The sequence below is a fragment of the Colletotrichum aenigma genome (genome assembly GCF_013390185.1).
Source record: "Colletotrichum aenigma strain Cg56 chromosome Unknown KSG_Cg56_contig01, whole genome shotgun sequence".
Lineage (NCBI taxonomy): Eukaryota > Fungi > Ascomycota > Sordariomycetes > Glomerellales > Glomerellaceae > Colletotrichum > Colletotrichum aenigma.
Window position 1 is genome coordinate 3,842,250 of NW_023500907.1, and position 24,049 is coordinate 3,866,298.

Genomic DNA, 24,049 nt, shown 5'->3' on the forward strand with positions numbered 1-24,049 from the left:
GTATGCATTTGATGTCGCGATTGATTTTAAGAATTACTGGCGTTGGGAGGGTGAATCGGTGCTTGGACGAGGTGCCAGCTTCGGATACCCGGCTACCTTTCTGGTCAGGCACGAGCTAGAAACTTGACGATAGTGTGTTTGCGAAGTTCTTGTTACACGGCAATTGGACTCATGAATTATGACCTGTATCTACGAGCATTGACTTGATCGACTTGTGTGTGTGTGGTCAGACTGCGAGACAAAATCTGGACCGAATCCTACCAAACTCACCCAGTGCATTGTGCATTGGGAGCTAGTTCGTGTCAATTGATGCCATCAACCATCGAGAAAGCTTGCATCCACATTCCTGGGAGCTCTCTCATGGCCCCCCACAAACGGCAAACCGCGCGCGTGGGCTCGATGAAACGGTTCGACCCCTCCTCTCCAGACCGCTAGCGAGAAGCAGGGACCAGCAGCGGGGCGAGGGGACGGAACGTGGAGCTCACCTAAGCTTCTTATCGATAAAGCATGGTCCTTTCCTATCGATAAGCAAATTACAGTGGGGCCACCCCTCCTTACGTGCCGGCCGCAAAGGTGGGCAGGCGGACGGATTGTCGACAAACAAACCCGAAATATGATTAACGGGCGGCCTGACCCCGCTGGCCACGTCTGACAACCAAACAGCTCTTCTTCACCACAGGCCCGAGGCTTCTTCTCAACCTTCTCGTACTGAACAAGAGCAAGGTTGATTTCACCGGCACACCGTCTCCCCGGAAAGCGCTTATGTCGCGCTCGAAGAGAAAGAGAGGACAGGACTCTGAGGAGTAAGTCCATGGCGGGCCAAACGGGACAGCAGCAGCCCGATCGCGGCTTCCGCGAGGCTGTGCTGGGGAGATGCTTCGTCCAGGACGCCGCGGAACGGGTAAGTTCCATTTCCAGGAAAGCTGCTGGGTTGCTGAACCTCCGACCCCTCAGTTTGGCGACGGCGCCCCCGAGATCATCCGACAGCACGAGCGCGACCACATCCACCAGGTAGCGACCGAGACGATCGTCCAAGGGGTCCCGACGGACCAGATCTTCACCGGGTCGGAGCAGGACGACCCCGCGGCGGCGTCGGAGCAGCAGCCGCTGGAGAAGCACGTCCCGCGGATGCCGTACTATCGGAATAACCTGACGGCGCTGTCGCAGCGATACAATGTTGGTGTAACCATCGCGGACGAGGTGATGGCGATGTTTTGTTGACACACCCTCTTCTTTCGCAGCTCTACTTCGCGGCGTACGAGAACAGGATATTCGTCCACCGGCCCAAGAGCGCGCTCCGGCATGCGCTCCCCCGCGAGCCGAACCTGATACTAGCGACGAAGCCGGACAAGGTCGCGATGCACGTCGGCGGCACGCTCGACCCCCGCTTCCACCACCAGACGAACCACATCACCACCGGCTTCCTCGGGCGGGAGGAGGTCCTGGTGGCGGCGTACGACGACGGGTCCGTCATCGCGTGGTACGTCGGCTCCATCGCAGACTACGTCGACCGCCGGACGGCCGCCGTGCCGACGCCCTTCTTCCGCGACAACGTGGGGCGCTCGGCGTGGGGCATCGTGGTGCACCAGCAGTCGCGCCTCATCGCCGTCAGCTCCAACCGGTTCGAGGTGACGGTGTTCGCGTTCGCGCTCTCGCGGCTGCCCGAGGCGCTGTGGCGGCGGGACAGGCCGTACAGCCACTGCGAGGCGTGTGTTTTTAAGAGGAAGAGGAACTGGCGCATCGTGATTCCGCTCGGCGACGGCGGGCACAACATACCCAACATCTCCATCTGGGACGACGAAGACGGGTTCGCGGAGAAGGTCGTCGCCATCGACATCAACGGCACGCTGTGGATCCTGGATATCTGGAAGCCCAAGACGAAGGCGATCCAGATCCAGCACAGGACGCATGTGACGCACCATTGGAACTTTCGCCACCAGATGTAAGTCCTTTTGATACGCTGTGAAGTTGTGAGCTTTACTTACACGCAGCAGGGGTTGGGGTGTTGCGGTTTTACCTTATGAAAGCTTTCTGCCTGCGTACTCGGCGGCAGAGTTGCTCGGGCTGGAAGAGAGCGACATTATGAATTCGAAGCCTCCGCTGGCTGGGCGCTGGGTGGAGACACAGAAGAGCCTCGCCAATGTGCGCAACCACCCGTCACCCCTTTCTGCACAAGCGGTCCCAGAGCCCGAGCCCAACGAGATATTTGCTCTCGCTCCCATGGGGTTTGAGGTGCCGCCTTTGGATGGCGGGGCATGGATAGACGACGAACTGGCGGGAAATCCGCCGGGGGGCAACGGGCCGGCGCTCACGATAGACGTTGACGACAGCGACGATGAGGAGGAGGAGGACAGCGACAGCGATGGTAGTGCTCCGCTGGATATGCAACCGCCGGCCGAAACATTGTCGTCTGACTCTAGCGACACCGATGGGAGTGCACCGCTGCATGAAGACGAGATTGAGGACGATAGCGACAGCGATGGTAGTGCTGCGCTGCCGAACTTCTTGGAAACCCAAGACTGGTTCACGCAACTGCCCGTCAACTACCTCCCAGAACAAGACACTCCCCTGGCGCATGTGCACCCAATCGATGCCGCGCTTGGGGCATTGGAAAAGAACAAAGGCCGACCAGGATGGCACACACGCATCGGATCGGAAATTGAACCGTTTCGCGACATGGTGTACCTCCCCCACGAAGGCAAGGCCTTCAGCTGGCCGGACTCGTTGGCCGGAAGGGTGCGTTTCCACAAGAGGGAGAGAGTGCGGAACCGCAACACGGTCGACCAGGACCCGGACGTGCTGGACGAGCTCGCGAGCCGGAGCTGCATCATGCGGACCTACGAGTACGACATCGAGCTTAGGAGCATCAACATGGACGACGGCGCGGCGGTAGTCTGCCGGGACCCCATCAACTTCGACCCCGCGCAGAACATGTTCATGCAGCACGCCGAGCGCCTCAACATGATCATCCACGTGCCGGAGCTGTCGCTCGTGGTGGTCGGCTCCGCGATCGGGCGCGTGGTCCTGCTGACGCCCACCCGGACAGCGTATCCGCACGGGCTGCGCGGGGAGGGGTTCAAGGTCAAGAACGGGTTCCGGATCGACTGGGTCCTGCCGACGCATGCGGACGAAGAGGCGGGCAAGAGGCCCAACAGGAGCCTGTACGGCATCGCGGTGGGCCCCGTGCAGGAGGCCGGCGCGCCTGGGTGTCTTTTGAGAGCGGACGGTGCGGCGGCGCCGTCGCCTGCGACGAGGCGGTACCGGCTCATGCTGCATTACCGCGATCATAGGATTTTGAGTTATGATATTGGAAGGGATGAGAAGGGGGAGCATCTTCTTGTCTTTTGAGCGTGTGGGTGTGGTCTTGGGAGGTGACGAAGGTAAAAAAGAGAGCGGATATGGTTATGAAGTCTCGGTAGCACACGGAGGCTTCGGTCGGTGAACATGGGGTTTCTTGGGTTTCATGGACATTATTGGCGTTGAGGAGGGGGTTCTTTCCTGATACCCGGCCTATGGTGCCCCGCTCAGGGGCTGCTGGAGCGATATAGCTAGGCCTTGGAAGTATGCATTAAAAGTTTGCATCATTGGTGTTTTGTATGGTGATGATTAGTGTGTATCAACTGATTGACAGGAGGCGGTTTGCAGATGGTCTAAGTTGAGGTAGGTTGAATTCAGGTCATGGGTTGAGTGCTCTGGTGCTTACGATGTCTGCTGATGAGCTCTCGTGACTTATAAAAGAAGGCTGGACTCGCATGGGAATCCGAAGTCTGCGCAAAGCAAGTTCGAGGTGCTTCTCAAGGATGGTATTCGACCGTCGTATGACTGGTGGCGTCTGTCTGCTTGAAGTCTGCAATCGACCGCCCTACCATCCGAGGGAGAATCTTGGAGATGCTTGATATTATTTCGTCTCTAACATACTACTCTCAATGATACTTCGATGACGGTGCGAAACGGCGAGGCAGTGAAAGGCTGGATGCAGGGGGTAAACGGTGCGTTGGTCCTCTAGGCTTGGGCGTGGCCTTGGAGGTGATACTGCTGTCTGTACGGAATCGGATCCAGATGCTCGACGCAATCTCCGATTGTTGCAAACATTTCTGGACGTGTCGTTACGTTTAATGATTTATATACTTCATTCAAGCTGGTATGCTACAGCACGTTAAGTGAGTGTACCATCTCTAACCGAGCCAGTTCCAGTGACAGATGCTGATCTCTGGTGATGAGATGATGCTTGGTGATGATAGCATATAAACAGTAGTACGTCTCCTTTGATGATACTAGCCACGGAAAAATGATGTGAATGTCGGGGGTGTGTGTTAGAAACTAACAACTCCTCATAAGACTTTGCGTCTATGGGTTCGATTCGGCTAGTGTGAAAAGTCGTTGACAAAGACGTAGTCCATGTGCGAGGATGATGGTTTCTCTCAGTAGGTATCCCAGCAAATGAGAGCGTGGATGACGATGAAGACTGACGCCAGTCTTACTGCTGACGTGGCTTGAAGTGCTGCTGGGCGTCTTAGATTGATAGGAGGTACCACGGAAGTAAAGCCAGGTCTCTTTCGAATAATACACCAGACAACGACATATGATTCTGGTTGCAGCTGAAAAGGTAGTGGGAGAAGGGGCTTATATCACGACCTCATTGTCAGGAGGTCTGCGGAGGTAGGACTGAGTGCTCTGCAGACCACTGTCAGCCTGGTATGCAAGCCTAGCTCCAGAGTGCCATGCTTGGATAGTCTGGAACACTCTTAATCAAGGGGTGTATAAAAGGCTGCTTAGCATGCTGAGTGAGCTTATTCTCCAGCATTGCATTCTCATCGCGGTTGTCTGTGATCGACGACAAGAAGAAGAGTGTCAAGATGTCTTTGTCACGGTGTCTCAATATATCATGCTCATTACGTTGTGATTGTCACTTGTCATCAGTCTTCCAGGAGACAACGCTTTTCACATCGCCGTCTTTCAGTGTCACTACGTGAATATTCGCGCTCAATACGCATCCTAGAGTTATCCATCGAACTCCCCTTACGTCACCTATTCTTCAAAGGACCTGCTTCAGAAGCGCTGTTCCCAGACTAAGTCCAAGCAGAGAGCCAAAAAAGAATTCGTTGCGGTCTTTGGATCTTCAGGAAAATGTGCGCGTTGTATACTTATATAGCCTTTAGCAATAGTCAACACAAGCAATACTGCGTTTATTTGTTCCACTTAATGTTAGCTTATTTAGTACTTGAAGTTGAGACCTAGATGCTTTGATTTACAGAGTTTTGACGCCTCCCCTACAGCCTATTGGACAACCTTCATACACTTTACTGCACTAAGAAGCAGTTGCCCCCATACTTATCCCCCTGCTGAGGGCCTGTGCCGGCACAGCAAGATGCGTACGCGGAGATGAACTGGTTCTGGCTGAACTGTCCCAGCCCGCTGAACTGGCAGAGGCCGCCATTATTCAACCAAGTCCCCTTGCGATCCACTCCGTCAGGGAACGTGACTCCGTCCCCAGTGACGCAGCAGGTGTTGGAGACCTGGTCAGGGTTTGGGCCGCCGGAGCCAGTGCAGTAGCACTTGTACTGGGCCTATCCAGAAGAATTTCTATTAGCCAATGACCTATAAGGGCTTGGAGAAGAAATTGTACGCACGTTTGCAACGCCTGCAAGGAGGAGAAGACTCAATGACGAGAAGAACTTCATGATGGCAAGGCTGAGCGTTGAGATGCAGACTTATGGTATATGCTGAGGTTACGTTAGTCTCTTGAAGTATTCATCTCGAGGTCATCATCTCGAGGTCATCATCTCGAGGTCACCATCGTACTTACTGAGGTTGCGAGCGGAGCTACTTGATGGTTATTGCGATTGTGACATTCCATTCCTTCCAAGTTCATAGGAATAGAGCGGTATTTTATATCTGACTGACATTCTGTTCACAACGCCCATCGGCAACGGAGCCTGTGGGATGCGGCAAGCCCGGGCACTAACTAGAGGTTGATTGATTAATTCATATACTCAGAGTTCTCGTTTCTCCATATGGAGCTAACCGCCAGCATTGGTAACTTTCTTTCCACTCGTCTGGCTCATATGGCAAGCTTTCATGCGGCTGCTCCTCATACCACTTTTGCTCTTGCGCACCGCAAAAGGAATTCCTCTCCGGCTTCCTGTCCTGACCTCCAGCATCACTGTATGTCAGAGACTGAATGAAAGATTGCCCTAGGCTAAGTGACGGTATCTCCGGCTCCAAGGTTTTCAAGGGGCTTTTAGGTTCAGGACAGACCGCTCAGCATCGTTGTTTTTCTTTTTACTTCCCTCCCGGCAGCAGTTGACAGTTGTCGTGTATCCTCACAAACTCGATGCACGCGTCTCCCGCAAGATGTCGCAGTTCTCTGGCGCCCACCAACGACCTGCCGTCACAAGCCGCAGGCTGTCAATTAACAACCAACGGACTCCGATGGTGTAGATTTCGACTTTCAATTGAATGAGACACTTGCACCACGCCTTTCGTGTATTCATACGTTGTAGGCAACAAACGAACCGAAGTTATTAGACATGCACTGTGCCGGGCAGGGCCTAGGCACTGTTAGAGCGCCCTGTACTCTATGCCAAGGCCACCGTCCTTCGTCGGGACAAATTTCCTTCTCCCGTACATGAAAGACCGAGTTCAGGACGGGAACCCCCCCCAATTATCGTTGAGGTTGCTCACATGGCTAGGTTCATCCTGGATAGACCCAGAAACGTGCAATGTCACTGGTTGAGCCCAAGAAGGCCATGAAATGACGGGTTCATGTGCTGAAGCAGGTACCGCAGGCCGCAGGATGTGCTCAGAACCCAGAGACAAACCTATCAATCTCCCTTGGGACTTTTATGAATAAAGAAGTGCATAGACTTGTATGATTCTCCAATACAGAACTATGACTTATCATGGTGAGTAGGAAGACAGGGAGGATTAGCAAACACAGTCGCAAAACATGGAAAGTCACCTTCCGCCGTTCCTCAGATGCCAAATCACTCTCATCTCTGAAGTCCTCATAAGCAGCCACGCCAAATTAGTTAGTTGTTAAATGTGAGGCTAAGAAGTGATCTTGATATTTCGATCCTAAACTTCTGCAGAGTACTATGCTGTTATCAGTGAAATCTGCTAAAGAGGTCCGTCGTACTGCGCAGCACCTACCAACGCCAGCATTGCCATGCCTACATGACCGGGTATTCTCACGGTCGACAGATTTGACAGGAGGCGATGAAGGCTCGGTGACGGGAGGAGAGGCTTGTCGGCTGATGTTCGATTCGGCTCGGCATGATACAGACAAAAGGCAAGATCGCTTGATTTCAGACACCTAGAACCTTCTTGGGGATCAATTTCCGGTTGTCTTCACATGCGAAATGCCGTTGCTGAGCATCTTCATATATCACCATGGAGCACGAGATGAAGACCAAGCGAATCCTCATCAAGTTGCGTCTCAACTTGGTTACAGAACCCGCGAGATCTTCGACTTGTTGCACGTCGTCCTACGAATTATATATGAAGCGCATTGTTTGCCACAAAGCTACCGACAGGCACAATCGGGTACAATGTGCGTCTGCGCTCGTCTTCAAAGATACCCGAATCATTGCCCGTACATGCTTGTGACTAAGTAAGATTTGCCAGTCGCTTTGGGAATCTTCAGTTACTCCACAGCTATGATACTCAGAATAATCCTCACACACTAGTCGAAGAAAACGTTTACGATATTGGTGCATATCGCTGTGGTATGCTACCTCATGACCGGTAGCATCTCTAGGAAAGGGGAGCTGAAACTATGATCTGTGTTGGATGACGAATGTCAATCGATCGAACCACATTTGGCGAACTCGGTCTTGAGTGTCGATTCTCATGAGTTTATACACTCTTTGTGATGCGATCTCATGCATATCTCTGATATGCCGCCAAGTTTCTCCGGCTGTTGCGAAGACTACACTCACCTCACGCTGAGAGCTGTGGGAAAGACTTCAGAGACTTTGGAAAAGGGATTCGAGGATTCGAAGACCATTGATCTTTAAAGGGGCAAACGCCGAACTGCAAACACAATCGCAGAAGACAATCCAACCATTTCTTATCCAGATTCCCTCCTTGTGGCTTGATTGTCAAGTGGGAGCTTTTCACGATCAAGGACGAAGGCGCTGGGATAGAAGACCCGGAGTTCGCAAGAGTTGTTGCCCATGATCATTGGTGATGGTTTATTCCAAAGCATTCTCTTATTGCTAGATGCCAAGTATCGACTGAAGGCAAACCCACTATCAGGCCGAGCATGGCGACTATTAGAGAAGGCATCTTTCAATGTTGAAATCAACAAGAACAAATCTTGCATGGGCATTCGATTTTCTGGCCGAACTGGGAGGCTCGAACCAGCAAGCGTCGACTTTATACCTCCTTGAAGTCTGGAGCCACGACGCATGCCCATAGCCTGTCCAAAAGGCTTTCGAACTGATGTTTAGAACCTCAAGTTTATATTTAGTATCGCGGAGACACCGAAGAGGGTTTGAGACAACAATAACTTCTGCCGTAGTTGTTGTTCTTCAAGGCCCCTAAGTTTCTCCCTTCACCACAACGACGAGCTTGGCTTCAACATGCGGAATAGCAGCATAGTCTATCGATTAGTTCGAACCCTTTGTCCTTACATGTGTATTCGGATACATTTTGCCCACGACGTGGTATGATGGCGCCGACGACATCTTTAACGTGGCCCCGTCTTGCGCTGCGGGAGAGGCTCCCTTGGTGCAATGGATCACTACCAATGCCATTATGTGCTTGAACACAATCGGTCGAAGGCCATCTCATTTTGTTTCACTTGAAAGAACAGATATCACGAACAACTGTAGCCGACAGCTTTATGTAGTCTCGATTCACGGCAGTCAGGGCTGCCCTAACGACCACACATGTGTGGCCGAAAGTCTTGGTAGGGCTGATGTAGACTTGCATTCTGGCTCGCGTACTTCCCGGCAAGTGCTGATACTCGGTTGGGGGCCCGTTTCAGCTCATGGCACCTTGAAAATCGCCCTGAAAAAGTCTACGATGTCCCAGTTCAGCTCTAAGACAACCGTGGCTGACTGGAAATGAACCAAGTACGGTGAGAACTCAGCCGTACGGGAAACGACGCCATCAACAGGCTCTCGTCCCTTGGAAGCCCAGTTCAATGGTTTTGACATGTATATTAAAGCCAGGCTACGCACCTCAGGCTTGACGAATTCAATCTTATAATCGGACAGCTCAAGTCAACAAGTCAATTGCCATGCGTCTCTCAAACCTATCATCAACATGACTTTTACAACTCTCCGGATGTGTCTCGTATGGTCACTCACGTCCAGTCACACGTCTGGGATGAATACTCTGCAGACCACATACAGATAAAAGCACCCCTTGAAGCTACAATGAACCACTAGATCTCCGTGCCCCGCTTCATAGAGCGGGAATAGAGCGTCTCATACATCAGGCTAGGTCATTGGTGGTTCGGCCCGGACTGAGAACCTAACAGACTCTTCCTCGATGACGGTGTTTGGGGCGAAACGGTCTGGAACCAGCCCTCGGGAGAAAAGTATAGGCCAAGGGACTTGAAGTCTTCATACAGCTAACCTTCTTCTGGACCAAAGAAGGCTTCGACTCAGACGAAGGCTTCAACGAGTATCTTTGCGGCCTTCTTCATACAGTCATCGTCAAGTAGGGATCCGATGGGGTTTATCTTGACGCCGTCGCATGTCGGTAATACCACAGTTGACAATGCTAAGATCAAGACGCTCACCCTGCGCTTGAGAAAGGACTTTGGAAGGAACTTCTTGGTCACGCTGGCACCCTGCGGCACAGAACTTCTCGTCCAAGGGGGCTCTACAACACCAACTACCCTGAGTTTGAGAAGGACATCGACTTCAAGATGGACTGTTATAATGTCCAGAACTACAACAGATCCAGGCCGTTGACGCCGGAGGACTTTGGGCAGTGGATTCGAGCGCGGGGTACCGAGGTTGTCCACCCTGGCCAACAATGACAACGGGGATCCCTCGCTAAGGACCAATGGAAACCAAGTCGAGAAGGGTTTGAGTGAAATTTTGGCCGGGTTTTCTGATGTGGGCGGGCGACGCTGCTGGGAACGACACAGAGGCGGTATTTAATATCTCTAAAAGGCTATCTGGGACATTACAACGCAATATCAAAACTGTTACTATGATCTTTACAGCCAGCCGGGCTCGGATATATATGACTTGAGAATTCTTCTGCTAGCAACGAAGAATTGCCTGCGGTTCTCAATCAGAGGCATCCACGCCTCGTCCGCACCGTATACCGCAGGTTACTTTCATAGGATAACAGAAGTGAAACACGTCTTTGTCGTCTTTTCTCAACGCGTATGTTTAGTCGTCGACCATGGGGTTATTATCATTCAAGTATTGCGGTGAAGCATTGAACTCCAGTTTACAACAAGCTACATCATTGGCTCGGTGGATGGGAATGCGCATAATCAAGACCAAAAGCGGGCGGATTTATAATACTCCGCGGGATACGTACATTGCTTGCGAAGGATGCTGTCGTGAAAGCAGCCGGAGCGGATGAACACTTTGTTGGCCACAGCAAGACAATTGGATAAATAGCAGGCTTTCTAATGGCAGTACATGAGTCTTCAACCCAATCGTGCCTGACGATGTACAACGTTGGCCATTGTTCATCATAGCAGCCGGATGGAAGGGTTGATTCGTCCACGTTGAAGTCGGCGTTGACACGGTTGTAATGGCTTCCCAACCTCAGTTAGTAGCTGTGCTTGAATGTTTCTCATCATCTTTCTTAGTGTATTCGGGACTATTCATATTCTAACGTGAATCTTCGGAGACGGAGGAATACTGTTTGCTAGGCAACAGCAATGACGGGGATCATTGTTGCTCTGACCAAAAGACCACAAGTGCTCCATTCAAGGTCTATGTTGCCATAATCAGAAAGCGGAAACTCGGCGATGGAGATAGACTGCCACAGCACACAAAATGATAGACGGTCAATCAGCGCATTTTAAGGTCCAGGCTTTGAGAAGAATACTGGATAGCCCCTTTCATGCTGGACGAGCTACAAGTTTTTCTACGCCCAACCAATTGTCATGTCGGCGGCCTTTGTCTCGACTCAACATGACAATGTGTTTCACAAATGGAGAGACTGAGAGTAAAAACTCACTGGGTTTTGACCACACGTCGTATTCATGCAGCTTGCACTTCCCTCAAGATCAATGGCATTGTTCGAAAGCAGAAAGTCGAGTCCACGGACATGCCGGCCCGAGCGGCGCCGCGGAGTGGAGACGCCGCCTTCCGGAAGCCCCGATGTGGGTCCCGCCTCCTTTGTGGGAACCGCCGCTAGAAGGAAAATGACATTTTGCTCTGACAAAGTGACCGGGGTCGTGATTGGGCCATCTGAGCGCTGATAAGGCTAAGGTTTAGCGTACTCGTAGGGGCCCGGAACAGGGAATGCTTCCCTGCAGACGCCTGTCGCAAAAGAACAGCCTCCCCATGCCCAGGGACGTCATTTTGGGTTGCCCCCCAACTCCGGGTCGCGATTCCCACCAGCGAGGTTTCAAAATGGGCGGACGTCGTCCGGACTGGGTGATGGTCAGATTCTCGAACGCGAGCCATATTGGATTTCAATGGGTTCAGCCCAGTCTCGTGTCGGCAGACGACAGGATGAAAGCTGGGGTGCAGCGTTGGGACGAAGGGGCATGACAGCGTACGGGGAACGAGTATCGGCGAGTTCTCGTTGGATGACACGAAAGGTCTTTATCTTGCGTCCAGATGATGCGGCGTAATGGTGCGACGATATCTCATGCAGATGCCTGCGGCTGAGGTCACCTTTAACGTATCTGGAGGTGTCGCCGCGTCGCCAACGTCATGTAGTGTCTGATCTAATGCCTCAATTGTGCGCTGATCGGCCATCATCAACGATTGTAAGATAGTCGCTGCGGAAGTTTGAAAACGAGGCAAGCCTCTCGCCGATCTTGGCAAGTTGTCGAACACTTCCACCTGGTCGACGGATAGCGCGTGGAATGTGGCGTTGTTGTCATCGTCCGGCAAATGTTTAATCGACTTCTGCCGCCTTTCCACGAGTTGGTCGTGCTGCACTTTCATTGTTGATGTTGTGTCGTGAAAGCCAAACCGGCCTTTCGTCGGCAATTCTCGTGAGGTTTAGAGAGGCGATGCTTCTTTTACAAGTCCTTCAGTCCCTTCGCAGGCTCTTTAGGTCTGCTCGCACCTTGACAGTCCTCGAGAGTCTAGACAACGACGTACCCCATGGCATTGGAATCCAACGTGTGAACCCAGGTTTCTAGTAAACGCGAACCGTTGATTGGGGCTGCGGGAGCGCCCCAGCTGGAGATCGCCGACGGTGGAGGAAGCCAAGTTTGGGGCCTTGGGGGCTTTCTTTGCCATCGAGAGTGGTCCTCGGCATTTTGACAGTGCTGTGTTAGCAAACGATTTTTAGGAGCACGACTAATGGATTTCCTATCCCCCCACAAGAGGCGCGTCTGCGGATGAGCGCGATGGGGCTGGCAGACTGAGTCCCGAAATCTCCCTTGACATGTGCCGAAAACGGAGCTAGACAGGACTGCCGGCAACGGAGTCAGCATAAGAGTGATTTTCGAGAATCGACCCCGGACACTGAAATTGATGTGTGCTTGCCTCTGTGCCTATTTCTTGTTGGAGGAAGTTATGGTCCGAGATTTTCGGTGTTCGCGAGGAAGAACATCTGCAGGTTGTCGTTCTGGTGGTTTGATCTGGCGGACGGCGTAGATCATGCCACAATGCGGGTGAAAGATAAAGTAGGCTCAGTTGGTTGGCTCTGGTGATGACATGAGCCACGGCATGCATGACTGGTCAAGCCTTGCTTGACAGTCTGGGCCAACTTGGAGAATGTCTTGTCAGGAACGAACAGCCTGGCGTTCTCTCATTGGTCTCGAGGCACATGCTGGGCATCGGGGGTCTCTGTCCGTGATGGAGGGTGACCTACGTCCCAAGATCAACGTCAAGCCTGCATCTCCTTCAACTTCTTGGCCAAGCCGAGTGAATAAGAAACCACAATCGCCCTGTTGGTATCCCTCCTACTGAATGACTCCCTAGTTTGAAAACCTGTCAGCGCATGCCACGGCTAAAAAGCAAAGGCGAAGACTTGCGATAAGGTCGAGACATGATGGCTGACAGACGAAATGGGGGTGTTTTGGAGGGTGGAGGGGACGGGAATTGTCGTGAAGAGGATTGCCGTATTGGGGCGAATCGATTAAGAAGAAGCAAATGGATTGGGGGGTCCCCAGGCGAGTCCCACGTCGACGAGTCTTGTCCCGTCCGCATCAGTGGAGGGAGGCCGAGTGGGGCATTCCACTGCGATTGCCGGACTGCTGGGCCGCCCGTGCAAGGGGCTGGGCTGCAGCAGTCTGTCGCTGGTTTTTAGGGGTGCTCGTCGCTGGAGACTAGGTACCTTCCCTTAGGTAGACTCGCTCAGTGTTCGGCCGAGGCTGTGCCTGGAAGAGCATTTAGCACGGAACGACCTGACAAGCGGACGGGCAGCCACAATCCAAGCGACCGCCTCTGAGTGGACCAGAGGCATTTCGTTGATTCAGCCCAATTACTGTTCACCACTGACAGGTCCCGCTACGCTTGCGCCTATCGGATCTCTTATCTGCAACCTCTTGGTCGATTAACGATTTAATTCATCATCGGTGGATGCCAAGCTTTGGGTCGTTGAAGCGAGAGAGGCAGCCCAAGAGCAGGCATTGGGTCAAGAAACTGTATTTGGTCTGTCGACGTTGAAGCCGTCGATAGTTTCGCTGGTTTTTCTTGGCAGGTTGTACTCTGGCCGGTGATGAATACCTACTAGGTATGATGGAGTGTCGAGGTGGCAGTGTCGCAACTCGGTAGCTATGCGGTATTTGTCCAACGTGATGCACAATCCGGGGGCCCTTCGCGGGGAAGACGTGCATAAGACGTTCAGCCGGAGTGAAGCCGCCGGCAACGGTCGATCCACGTCGGCATTGATAGTCGGGGTGAGGCGAGGCAGAGATAGGGAGTCGAGGAGATTTGCCCACGCGTGTCGGAGGGATAGTCGGAGAGAGGTGTCGCGGCCGGGTGCAGGGACAGGATCAGGTCAGGCCGGGGCGAAGGGACTGATATGGAAAAGAGACATCAGAAATTGATTGATGAAATACACAGTAATGTTAATAATCGTCAGCAAGCTCGTCCCTAGACTCTCACGCGGCGAGGAGGAAGCAAAGCACGAGCTTAATTACCGCTCCGGGATACGTATTCTGCGCCGCGACCCGGTGGCATCGTGGCAGCCCCGTCCTGGTCCTCTGGAAAGGCAGGTACCGACTAAAGGGGCGGCGGTGCTAGGTTCGCTCCTCGTCGTCGAGGACCGACGGACGTCGACGTGCTCCGTCAAGCCTTGCCTTAGCGATAGCCGGGGGAGGGACCTTGGGGGAACGATGAAGCCATCCATCTCCTCCCCGTTGCGCCTGCTGCTGCCACCAGCATCGTCGAATTTTGAGGGACAGTGCTCTCAACCCACAGGCAAGAGCCAAAGGTGAGGTGTAAGTGGTGGCGGTACGTATCTTTCTCAGACTAATGCGAATGACAATGACAGTGACATGAGCGCCGGCCTGAGAAAGCGTGGGGCGCGATAGGTGCAAGGGCATCGGAGGTACGTATCTTTCTACTGCGGTAGACCAGCAGGAGAGGAGCAGGGGTGCTGCCTTCTCGACCAGGATACCCCGAACGGCTGGGACGTGGTGTCCGGGTGTGATCCAGGTCGGAATCGAAGACGCTTTTTGCTCTTACACTCTTTCTCTTGCCTCCACTTATTCCACCCGCGCCGAATCGTCCACTCACATGTCTATCTTTGCCTACTGGTCTGTGTTTCTCTTATCTGCCCGCTCACTCACAGCAACCTGTCAGTCACAATGATTACAATTTACACTCCCACAACGCCTCCTCCGTATGCGGATTGCCCACGCTAGCTCCGCCGTCCCAGGCAAGCAATTAAGCCCCCCCCCCCCCCCCCCCCCCCCGCCGTGAAGCCAGGGATCACCGCAGCAGTGCTCCGTCCTGATGCTGCCGCAACCACTGCTTGATCCTCTGCACTTTTATATATGATCCTGCCCGTCCCTCTCATCCCGCAAGCGTCCTCTCGTTCGATCTTTCCACCCAGGCAATTCGTCTCATCCCATACTCGACCTACCCTGGCCACTAACCTTCCTCGACAGCTCTGTCCGACGGACAGCTTGCTTTTCAAATAATAATACTCCTTGACATCCCTCCTCTTTCTCATCATCCCAACCTTGCGTGAATCTCTCCCACCCACATACGGCACTCACGCCCACAACCGCCACGATGTCTTACAGCCATACAGGAGCTCCTACGGAGTTCAATGGCACCAACGCCGACTTTGGTGGTGACTCCAGTATGTTCTCTTGCCAGCCAGAGAATATGGATGTTCAATTCCACCATTTTTGATGCTAACTATCGTCGACAGCCACCACCAACCTCAACCAATGGTACCAGTCCGGCGACCAATCGTACATTCTCGTCTCCGCCGCCATGGTCCTGCTCATGATTCCCGGTATCGCCTTCCTCTACTCCGGTCTCGCCCGCAGAAAGTCGGCTCTGTCCCAATTATGGGTCGTCATGATGAGCTTTTCCGTCATCGTTTTCCAATGGTACTTCTGGGGATACTCGCTCGCCTTCTCCGAGACTGCCACCAACGGCTTCATCGGCGATCTTCGACACTTCGGCCTGATGAAGGTCCTCGCTACTCCTTCTCAGGGCTCGCCTCTCGTCCCCGCCCTCCTCTACTCCTTCTACCAGATGATGTTCTGCGCCGTCACTGCCGCCCTCGTCGCCGGTGCCACTGCTGAGCGTGGCCGCGTCATTCCCTGCATGGTCTTCATCTTCTTCTGGGCCACTCTCGTCTACAGCCCCGTCGCCTGCTGGGCCTGGAACGCCAACGGATGGGCCTTCAAGTACGGTGTTCTCGACTACGCCGGTGGCGGTCCCGTCGAGATCGGCTCTGGTATGTCGGCTCTGGCCTACTCTTGGGTTCTCGGTCGCCGCAACGAGAAGATGATGCTCAACTTCCGTCCCCACAACATCTCTCTCATCACCCTCGGCACTATCCTCCTCTGGTTCGGCTGGTTGGGCTTCAACGGTGGCTCTGCTTTCGGTGCTAACCTCCGCGCTGCGATGGCCTGCTGGAACTCCTGCTTGACCGCCATGTTCGCTGCCATGACCTGGTGCTTGCTCGATTTCCGTCTGGCTAAGAAGTGGTCCCTCGTCGGCTGGTGCTCCGGTACCATCTCTGGCCTTGTCGCTGCCACCCCTGCTTCCGGTGTCATCACCCCTTGGGCCTCTATCATCCTCGGCGTTGTTGCCGGTGTCGCCTGCAACTTTGGCACTAAGAGTAAGTTACAACAGTACCCGCAGCATCCTATTAACAATGCTAATCATTCCGCTCTACAGTCAAGTTCCTCCTCAAGATCGACGACTCCCTCGATGTCTTCGCCGAGCACGGTATCGGCGGTATTGTCGGCCTCATCTTCAACGCCTTCTTCGCCTCTGGCTCGATTATCGGTCTCGACGGTGTCAACGTTGGCCTGACCGGCGGCTGGGTTGACGGCAACTGGAAGCTCATGTACATCCAAATCGCCTACATTGTCGCCTGCTGCGCCTACACCTTCGTCATGTCCGCCCTCATTGCCAAGGCCATCGACATGGTCCCCGGCCTTCGCCTGCGTGCTTCCGAGGAGGCCGAGCTCCTGGGTATGGACGACGACCAGCACGGAGAATTCTCCTACGACTACGTCGAGGTCCGCCGTGACTTCCTTGCCTGGACCCCCCACCAGGCCGAGCCCGCCGCCGAGGGCAAGTTCAGCCCTCAACACGGTATCGAGGAGCACCAGCACATGGCCAACAACGGTGGAAGCAGCGGTTCCGACGAGCCCAAGCCTGTCACTCCCGACAGAGAGCTTAGGAGCGAAAAGGCCCCTTCATTGTGAAGGGCTGAGTCGAGTTGTGCTATTTTGAGTTTTAGATACCGTTGATTTCGACGCCATTTAGCGTCAGACGGCGAGGCGTTCCTACAGGATGGGGTTTTGTCTACGGATTTGATTTGATGATGGAAGGATATCCCGCGAAACGCGAAGCGAGCATACATATTCGTTTGTATTAATACCCATGATACATTGGTACGCCCAAAAGCGGACTTATTCAAAACTTTACCATTACAACATCTCTGAAGCCCAATTTTTGCCCAAGTGACCTACGTGTGGACACCAAAATCCAGACGAACAGACATGCACAGAGTTTCCTCTGTGCGCCCATTACGAGCGAGCGTCACTCAATGTCTCATCCTTCACGACGCCCTGGGGAACATGAGAGCACAAAAACAGCGCACCAGAGTTCTTGGCGGATTCTTGCGGTGTCACAAGTCAGCGGGAGGGTGCGAAACACCGCCGTCAGCTTGGCACAGGCTTTATTTCTGTCCTCCAGAAATCTCATTCGTTCGCAAACCCGATTCGAACACCAGGGCCCGTCGCCCGACCTTGCTTTGCAATTCGGCAAACGGCGTGTGGTGTGGGCTGTGCCCAATTTCCCCTCTCCATCTGTTGGACAGTGCTGCTGCTGTCGTATGTATGTATGTTCCTGCAAAAGTCATTGACTTTCCCCTCTGCTTTAGACTTTTCGCATGCGATTCAAGCGAGGAGAGTTTCTTTCCCTGCGGATGGTTGTGCCAATGTTCCCCTGATGAAAATTGTCTTGGCATTCTTTGCGTCGCCAGCGTTGCTTTTCCATCCGTGGATTTCCAGTTGGGCTGGCTGGTCAGGCATGGCAGAGTTCGGCCGCAATTTGCTCTCTTCGGCCAGGTCGGTCTCGGAGACCGCGGGTGAGAGAGAAGCTGTCAGCGGATTCGTGTTCTCTCCCGGGCAACATGTTCCCTCCCTCCCTTGCTCTGCTACCTTACAAACCATGGGACGATTGAGGGGGGTTGACGGCCAATTTGAGGAGGGATGCCGACGAGTGCGTCTGTGTTATTGTACACTTGGCGAGACCTGCTTTTCCCCTATGTGGTCACTCAATTACTCTCCTGCGTACTTGGGCGAATCCAAGCCAGCACCGCGGCATTGTGCCGCTGTATCTCGGTCAATCACCTCGGTCGGCATACATGAATCCTATGAGCAGCACCATGCCACGACCACGAATCCCTCGAGCACCCCGTCAAGCCCCAGGCGAAAGTATCTCCGTCGCGGACGTACACAACACCGTGCCATACGGACACCGCAGCAACTGCACCGCTTTCCTGCTTCAACGCACCCCCGGCTCTCTCTTCCGGGTTTTTGCCTTTGGGCATCCAAGGATGCCGCTAGCAGAAAAGCCGCGCCCCGTTCCATCGACGAGGACCCCTGAGGGGGGAGGCCACAATCCACATCGAACTGGCGCCGTTTCTTGCGATCCCCGGTAACCCTGTCAGCTCTCTTAAAAAAAAAAAAAAAAAAAGTCTCCCCCCACCCCACCCGCACCGAAGTCGCAGAGATAAGGACTCGAACCGTGACTGGCTGTTAACCACCCCCTGGCTGGAGATTTCGACAATTAAATGTGCCCACTTTGTAGTTACGCCGTCTAGCCGTCGGCGAACTACGGAGCGGAGGGAGGCGTCTGAAATGGGTTTCTTGGGCGTCAATGACAGGAAGGGCGTCCGAACTGGGGACCGGGGGCGAGATGGGGAGAGATTATCGGTGTGGGACGATATGGGGGTCACACTGGGAAGATGTGGGAGGCCATTTTGCCGAAGGAAGAAGAGAAAGGGACAGAGGTGAGTGAGGAGTGAGAGGCGGGGGCTCTGAGGCAGCTCAGCGTGGGAGAAAGAGGAGCACCGGCCGCCAAGTGGGAGAATTGGGAGCAGCCGCCCATGGGGTTCAACGTCTTGGCACAAACTCAGTACGGGAGAAAGAGAGAAGTGCAGCAAGCAGCAGTCATACACTCGTTCCGGTAAGAAGTGAGGTTGAAATAGTGTGCAGCATCGCGAGATGTGCGTCAACCTGCCTCGCGATGCGGCTGCAGAGCTAAGAGACGCGATGCGCCCGCGAGATCTGGCTCTTTTCTCGATTTCCCCAGATTCTCGGGACGGTTCGCCCCTTGTTTATCTACGGTTTTCTTCCTCTTTAATTCTCCTTGGATGTCGTGCCGCCGAATGAAAAGGAATCCTTCCCGTCCAAGAGCCTCCTGGAGACCCGGGTGTTTGGATCTTGCGGGCGCAAAGGGTGGGTTTGGGGGAGGTGTCTGCGGGCGTTGCGGGCGCAGAGGCGTGGTGTTTTCGCCGGCGCTGGTGTGTGTGTGTGTGTGTGTGTGTGTGTGTGGCGCATGTCACTCTGCCTGCCTACCCGAGTAGGTAGGTAGGTAGAAAGGCTAAGGCTGAAAATAACGCAGGGAGATAAGATAGCGATATGCATTTGGTGGTCGTTGGTTTAAAGGCCTACCACACATCAACATCTCACTTGAACATCACGAAATCGACGGATGTCGTTGAAGAAAGAACGAAAGAGCCTCAATTGTGGAACACACGGAACGGCGGCGGTCTTGGCCGTTCCCGACGCGGCGGGACGAACGCACTGAAGAAAACGTGGATGGCTTTGCGTGAGGGTTTTCATCATGTAAATATCGCGTAACCGTTTGACCCCGACACCAGACCCCCCGGGGGGAGGGGCGCTCGAGCGAGGTCTTGGCTGGGCGTAGGGCGGACAAATCGGGGCTGGTGCCGTTGGAGATCGATCCTTTGGGTGAGCGTGACTTAGATTACCGAGGGGAAGGATATTGCGATGAAGGGATTGGTTTTTGGGTCTTTTGCACGATCTTTTTGATGGGTTCTTGGTGATTAGGTACTGGTTGTTGTTGGTTTGGCGGGTGACTGACGGAAGTTGGGGTAAGCGGGCTGGGGTGGGCGTTTACCCCAACATCTCCAGATTGGATATGGACCTCGGCTCAACACGGCGGTAAGCTAAGCTGATTGAGCCTTGATCGTGTCTGTGACGGGCTTAAGAACATTGATGGAGATTGCTGATGACTTGCATCGACACAGGGAAGTGTTTGAGCTGCACGAGTGCGACATCCAGCCTGGTCCTTCAGAATTCACACGCCACTCATATGCTCCTGGCACCCCGCAGCCCTGAGACCACATGGTCGAGTCAATGAGAGATGGCTTGATGCTGTGAGATCGAAATACATGGCATTTGAATTCAAAACGGGGTAGAGGAAACCTCACAGTCTTGAAGTTGCATCGATGATTTAACGCGAGGTGTTTGCGTCGCCGCGTGGTCAGTCGGCGACTACGGCCTCGGTGTCTACTACCGATGATGGATGATTAAGATACCATTCGGAAGGTGAGCATAAGCATACACTGTACTTTGATTGTCTTGCACTAGGTTAGCTGCCTTGACGTGGTTCCCTTCCCGAGTTCACTCAGTCGTAGGTTCTCACTTCTTCTTGTGTGAAAGCCACTCGCGTTTCTGTGTATCTGATGATATGGCAAGGCCATGCCGATCGGAATCGAGACTTTGCTGCAGCACCAGCACTGGATCGACTCACGCAGACTAGGCAGGGTATACAGGAATGACACTCGCCACTTCAATAGCACGAGTTGATCAGATTGGAATGGCTGAGGGGGCTGCAAATGTCAGCCCGCGTGACCCTCATCTTCCATTCCGACATGATGCCCTTTGTCAAGACCGAGAGTTCAGTATTGACAAGAGTTTTGCTGGCCGGGCAGTGTCAGTTGGCCATCCGGGCATTGTCCCCTAGAACTATATCGTAGTGTACCTCATACATTAACGAGGACGACAGTAGAGATAGATAGGGATGACGATGGACGATGACAACGGCGACGACAATAGTGACCGTATTAGCGACGACAATAGTGACGATGATAGCGAGTATAGTCGTTTCGGCATAGGTATAGGATATACGGATTATATAATGCTTATGTGGTGGACACTGCCCCGATAGCTAACTAACACTGCCCGGCTGGCAAAATTCATTGGCAAAAGAAGCATCTGATTGTCCTGTTCAAGGGCATCTTATGAGCTCTCTGCATATTGAACTCATGTCCTCGCCAGCTATGCCTAAAGCCTGATTGCGCTCCAGCGAACTCGCCATTGAACCGAGATTCAGTCTAGCGAGAGAGAGGTCGCTGGTCTGAACATTCTTCACAGTTCAAAACTAGGTCATTCGGGATCAAAGCTGTAACCCTGGTACAGCTCTTGTTGCAGCAAATTCATTGCCCTCCTAAACTGCGCAGCATACCCGAGACCTTCCTCGACTCACTGCGACCTCCCTATACCTAAGATTCAAGAGGCTTATGGGATGACCTGTCCTTGAAATCCAAAGACACCAGCCCTTCTCCGTCAACCTTGAGTGGAAAATAGTGATTGCTCAAAGAACCCGGGTTATTCGACAGAGCTGTACCAGCGCCCCGCTATAACGGTTAATTGAGGCGATCACGCTGAACGTCAACTTTGTCGTGACCAAAAGCTACACCACCGTAACTCAACGAGGTTTCGGAGGCGTCTGATTCTTCACCTTCGCACGACTCGAAATCAGAGATGGCGCTGTCGTGCTTGTCATCCAGGCCTGATCCATGCGAGGACGAGCTATGCGTCTCGAGGTTGAAGTACTCGATGTAGTAGTCCTGGATGTCGTCTGGCGCTCCCGGCGGATGTGAGACTTGGTTCTTTGCCATGGTGTGGTTCGGGTCCCAAAACTCTTGCATCCAGCAGTCAAAGCCCGGAAATAGAGGGTGACACAGGTTTTGGTAGTGTCGGTTCTCGCGCTGGTCAAGCAACCGCTTGGTGCGGTGATAGTGTATCGTCCAGGAAAGCGCTGCATATGAAAGAAAGGGTTCGGTTTCGGGGCTGACTTCGCCTGGCGGTGAAGTCTTCGATGGTTTGGCTAAGCAGTAGAGGAAGGCAACGCAGATGTCCAGAAGGAGTGTGTTGGCATTGACGAGGGAAAAGGTGTGCTGAAAATGGTGAAGCTGGCTCTCATGAGGCAGATCTAGAAGCGGATTTGTGCTGCGTTTTCTCTGTGCAGCCGAGGTCTTCGGCGCCAATAAGAACTCTCTTGCTGTTTCGTGTACTAGATACAATTTCTTCTTGATTATACGAATGAAATGGCCACAAACATGTTTCAGGTGGTTCTCGAGGGGGTACACGAGTCCATACTCTACGTCGTCGAATGTCAGCTTTGCACGGCGTCCCAGGTGTCTTTCCGGACTTCCATCGCCGGAATCATCACCATAGGGAGCTACAGCAAGTGCGATACTGACTTCTTCAACCGTGAGTGGTCGTGCGGCCGCGAGGATGATATTAAGCATCTTTCTAGCTTTCATAGATTCCGGTCTCGATGCGAGGAGTTCCGAGTAGACGCTGAAGATGTCTCTCGTGTTGAGAATTCCATCTAGATCTCGTCTGGAAGCACCGCTCTAGACTTTCTCTTCCAAGAGACTCAACACGAGCGAGACCCAGAGAAAGGTGCGATCAGCTCGCTTCACGAGTTCGGCTTGCAAGCTCTTGAGGAGGCCGACGGGTAGACCCCGGTCAACGAGGTCTTCGATTTTCGCAGCAACCACCCGAGATACATCGTCGCTGATCAATTCCGTCTCATCTTCAGCCCTGAGTCGCATCATCTCGTAGGATTGTCGACGGGCTCCTGAGCCACTCGTGGACCTCCTGTGTTTGCCCAGTGCGACTTTGATCTGATTTTCAGGGCGGCTCGTCATCAGTACCCTGAGTTTGGATTGCTGCTGCACACCGTCGCTCACGAAGTGTTCGGCTATGCAGCGTAGTAGAACCCCTCGAGGCTTCGGTTCGCATTCGTCTATTCCGTCCAGGATGCAGATGGTAGACTTAGCATCGCCATGACCGGTTGATCGGGAAAATGCATCCAATAGTTTTTCAATGCTTTCCAAGTCCCCTCCACGAAGTTTCTGGCGGCGTGAAAGGTCTTTCTGCTGGGTGTAAAGCTGGTGCAGGATAACCTGAATCCCCCTCGCAACATCAGATTGTTCCTCGTTGTCTGATTTGAAAAAGAAGTAGCAAACGTTGACTGCATTCGCTTGCGAGAGTTCCTTGAAATGGTCGACGAGGTAAGAAGAGAACACTGATTTACCGCAACCCGGGTCGGCCGATATCCATAGAAGAGGAGACCCAGTTGATTCGGACCATGCTCTAAATCTTTTGTGTTCAAAGTACCAAGTGCAAGTTCCCTCGACTGGCGCCGGGTTTCTGGCCCTATGTGAAGCGTAGTTGGAGCTATTGAGTGCTATTATGAGATTGTCTGATTCCAGAAAGATGGCCTTTTGAGCGTCATCTGCCAGACGACCAAGCCTGAACTTGATAGCGGAGAACCTTTTTTCTTGTGAAACGTCAGCACCTTTGTTGCAAATGCAACTGACAAGTTGGGAGTCAATCCACCCACCAAGGTATTTAAATAATCCATCTTCAGTGTTTCATAGCAGGAGATGATCTTGAGACTAGAACAACGCTTGAGGAATGCCTCTGAGATGTTGGCCATGCGCTTAGAGTTTGGCTCAAGGTCCTTGGAAAGCTGGGTATTGGTGTTTGCCCCGAGCGATGCCGTCTTGAGAAGACGTGCCGTCATCGTGCTCCAACTTGCAAGGGACGAGCCCTTCTGTGGTGTACCAAAGAAGAAGACTCCACTGATCCTCTTGGCAAGGAACATGTGCTCGTCGCTGTCAAGCGCCTTCAGATACGCCTATGTATGAACTATCAGCTTCAGAAGTTCTCGAGACGGCTGACGAAGATTCACCTGCTTAAACACAAGACCGCCTAGAGAATAGCATATAAATATGAGTGGGCGGTCCTGCTCCTCGATGGATTCTCTCTCGGCCAGCAAACCCTCCAGAAGTTGGTCACTGAAGACATCGATGTCTGACGTGGACTTGCTAAATTGGACCGTAGAAATATACCAAAATAACATGACCATTGCCACTGGCACAATTTGGGGGATGAAACTCTTAAGCC

The 24,049-nt window shown here is 53.1% G+C and overlaps 3 protein-coding genes across 3 annotated transcripts; 2 read left to right on the plus strand and 1 right to left on the minus strand.

Annotated features, from left to right (window-relative positions):
- Positions 1 to 811: 811 nt before the first annotated feature.
- Positions 812 to 3,348, plus strand: CGCA056_v001014 (uncharacterized protein; the record flags this gene model as incomplete). The annotated part of the gene is made up of 4 exons (XM_037316275.1): positions 812 to 901; positions 955 to 1,176; positions 1,242 to 1,942; positions 1,995 to 3,348. 4 exons carry the CDS (start codon positions 812 to 814, stop codon positions 3,346 to 3,348), a joined length of 2,367 nt encoding a protein of 788 aa, XP_037185020.1.
- A 1,952-nt stretch (positions 3,349 to 5,300) lies between these two features.
- On the minus strand, positions 5,301 to 5,681 carry CGCA056_v001015 (uncharacterized protein; the record flags this gene model as incomplete). Its single annotated transcript, XM_037316276.1, has 2 exons — positions 5,301 to 5,567; positions 5,631 to 5,681. The coding sequence occupies 2 exons, from the start codon at positions 5,679 to 5,681 to the stop codon at positions 5,301 to 5,303; spliced, it is 318 nt and encodes a 105-aa protein (XP_037185019.1).
- A 9,672-nt stretch (positions 5,682 to 15,353) lies between these two features.
- Positions 15,354 to 17,014, plus strand: MEP3 (Ammonium transporter MEP3; the record flags this gene model as incomplete). The annotated part of the gene is made up of 3 exons (XM_037316277.1): positions 15,354 to 15,423; positions 15,496 to 16,419; positions 16,479 to 17,014. 3 exons carry the CDS (start codon positions 15,354 to 15,356, stop codon positions 17,012 to 17,014), a joined length of 1,530 nt encoding a protein of 509 aa, XP_037185018.1.
- Between the last annotated feature and the right edge of the window lie 7,035 nt (positions 17,015 to 24,049).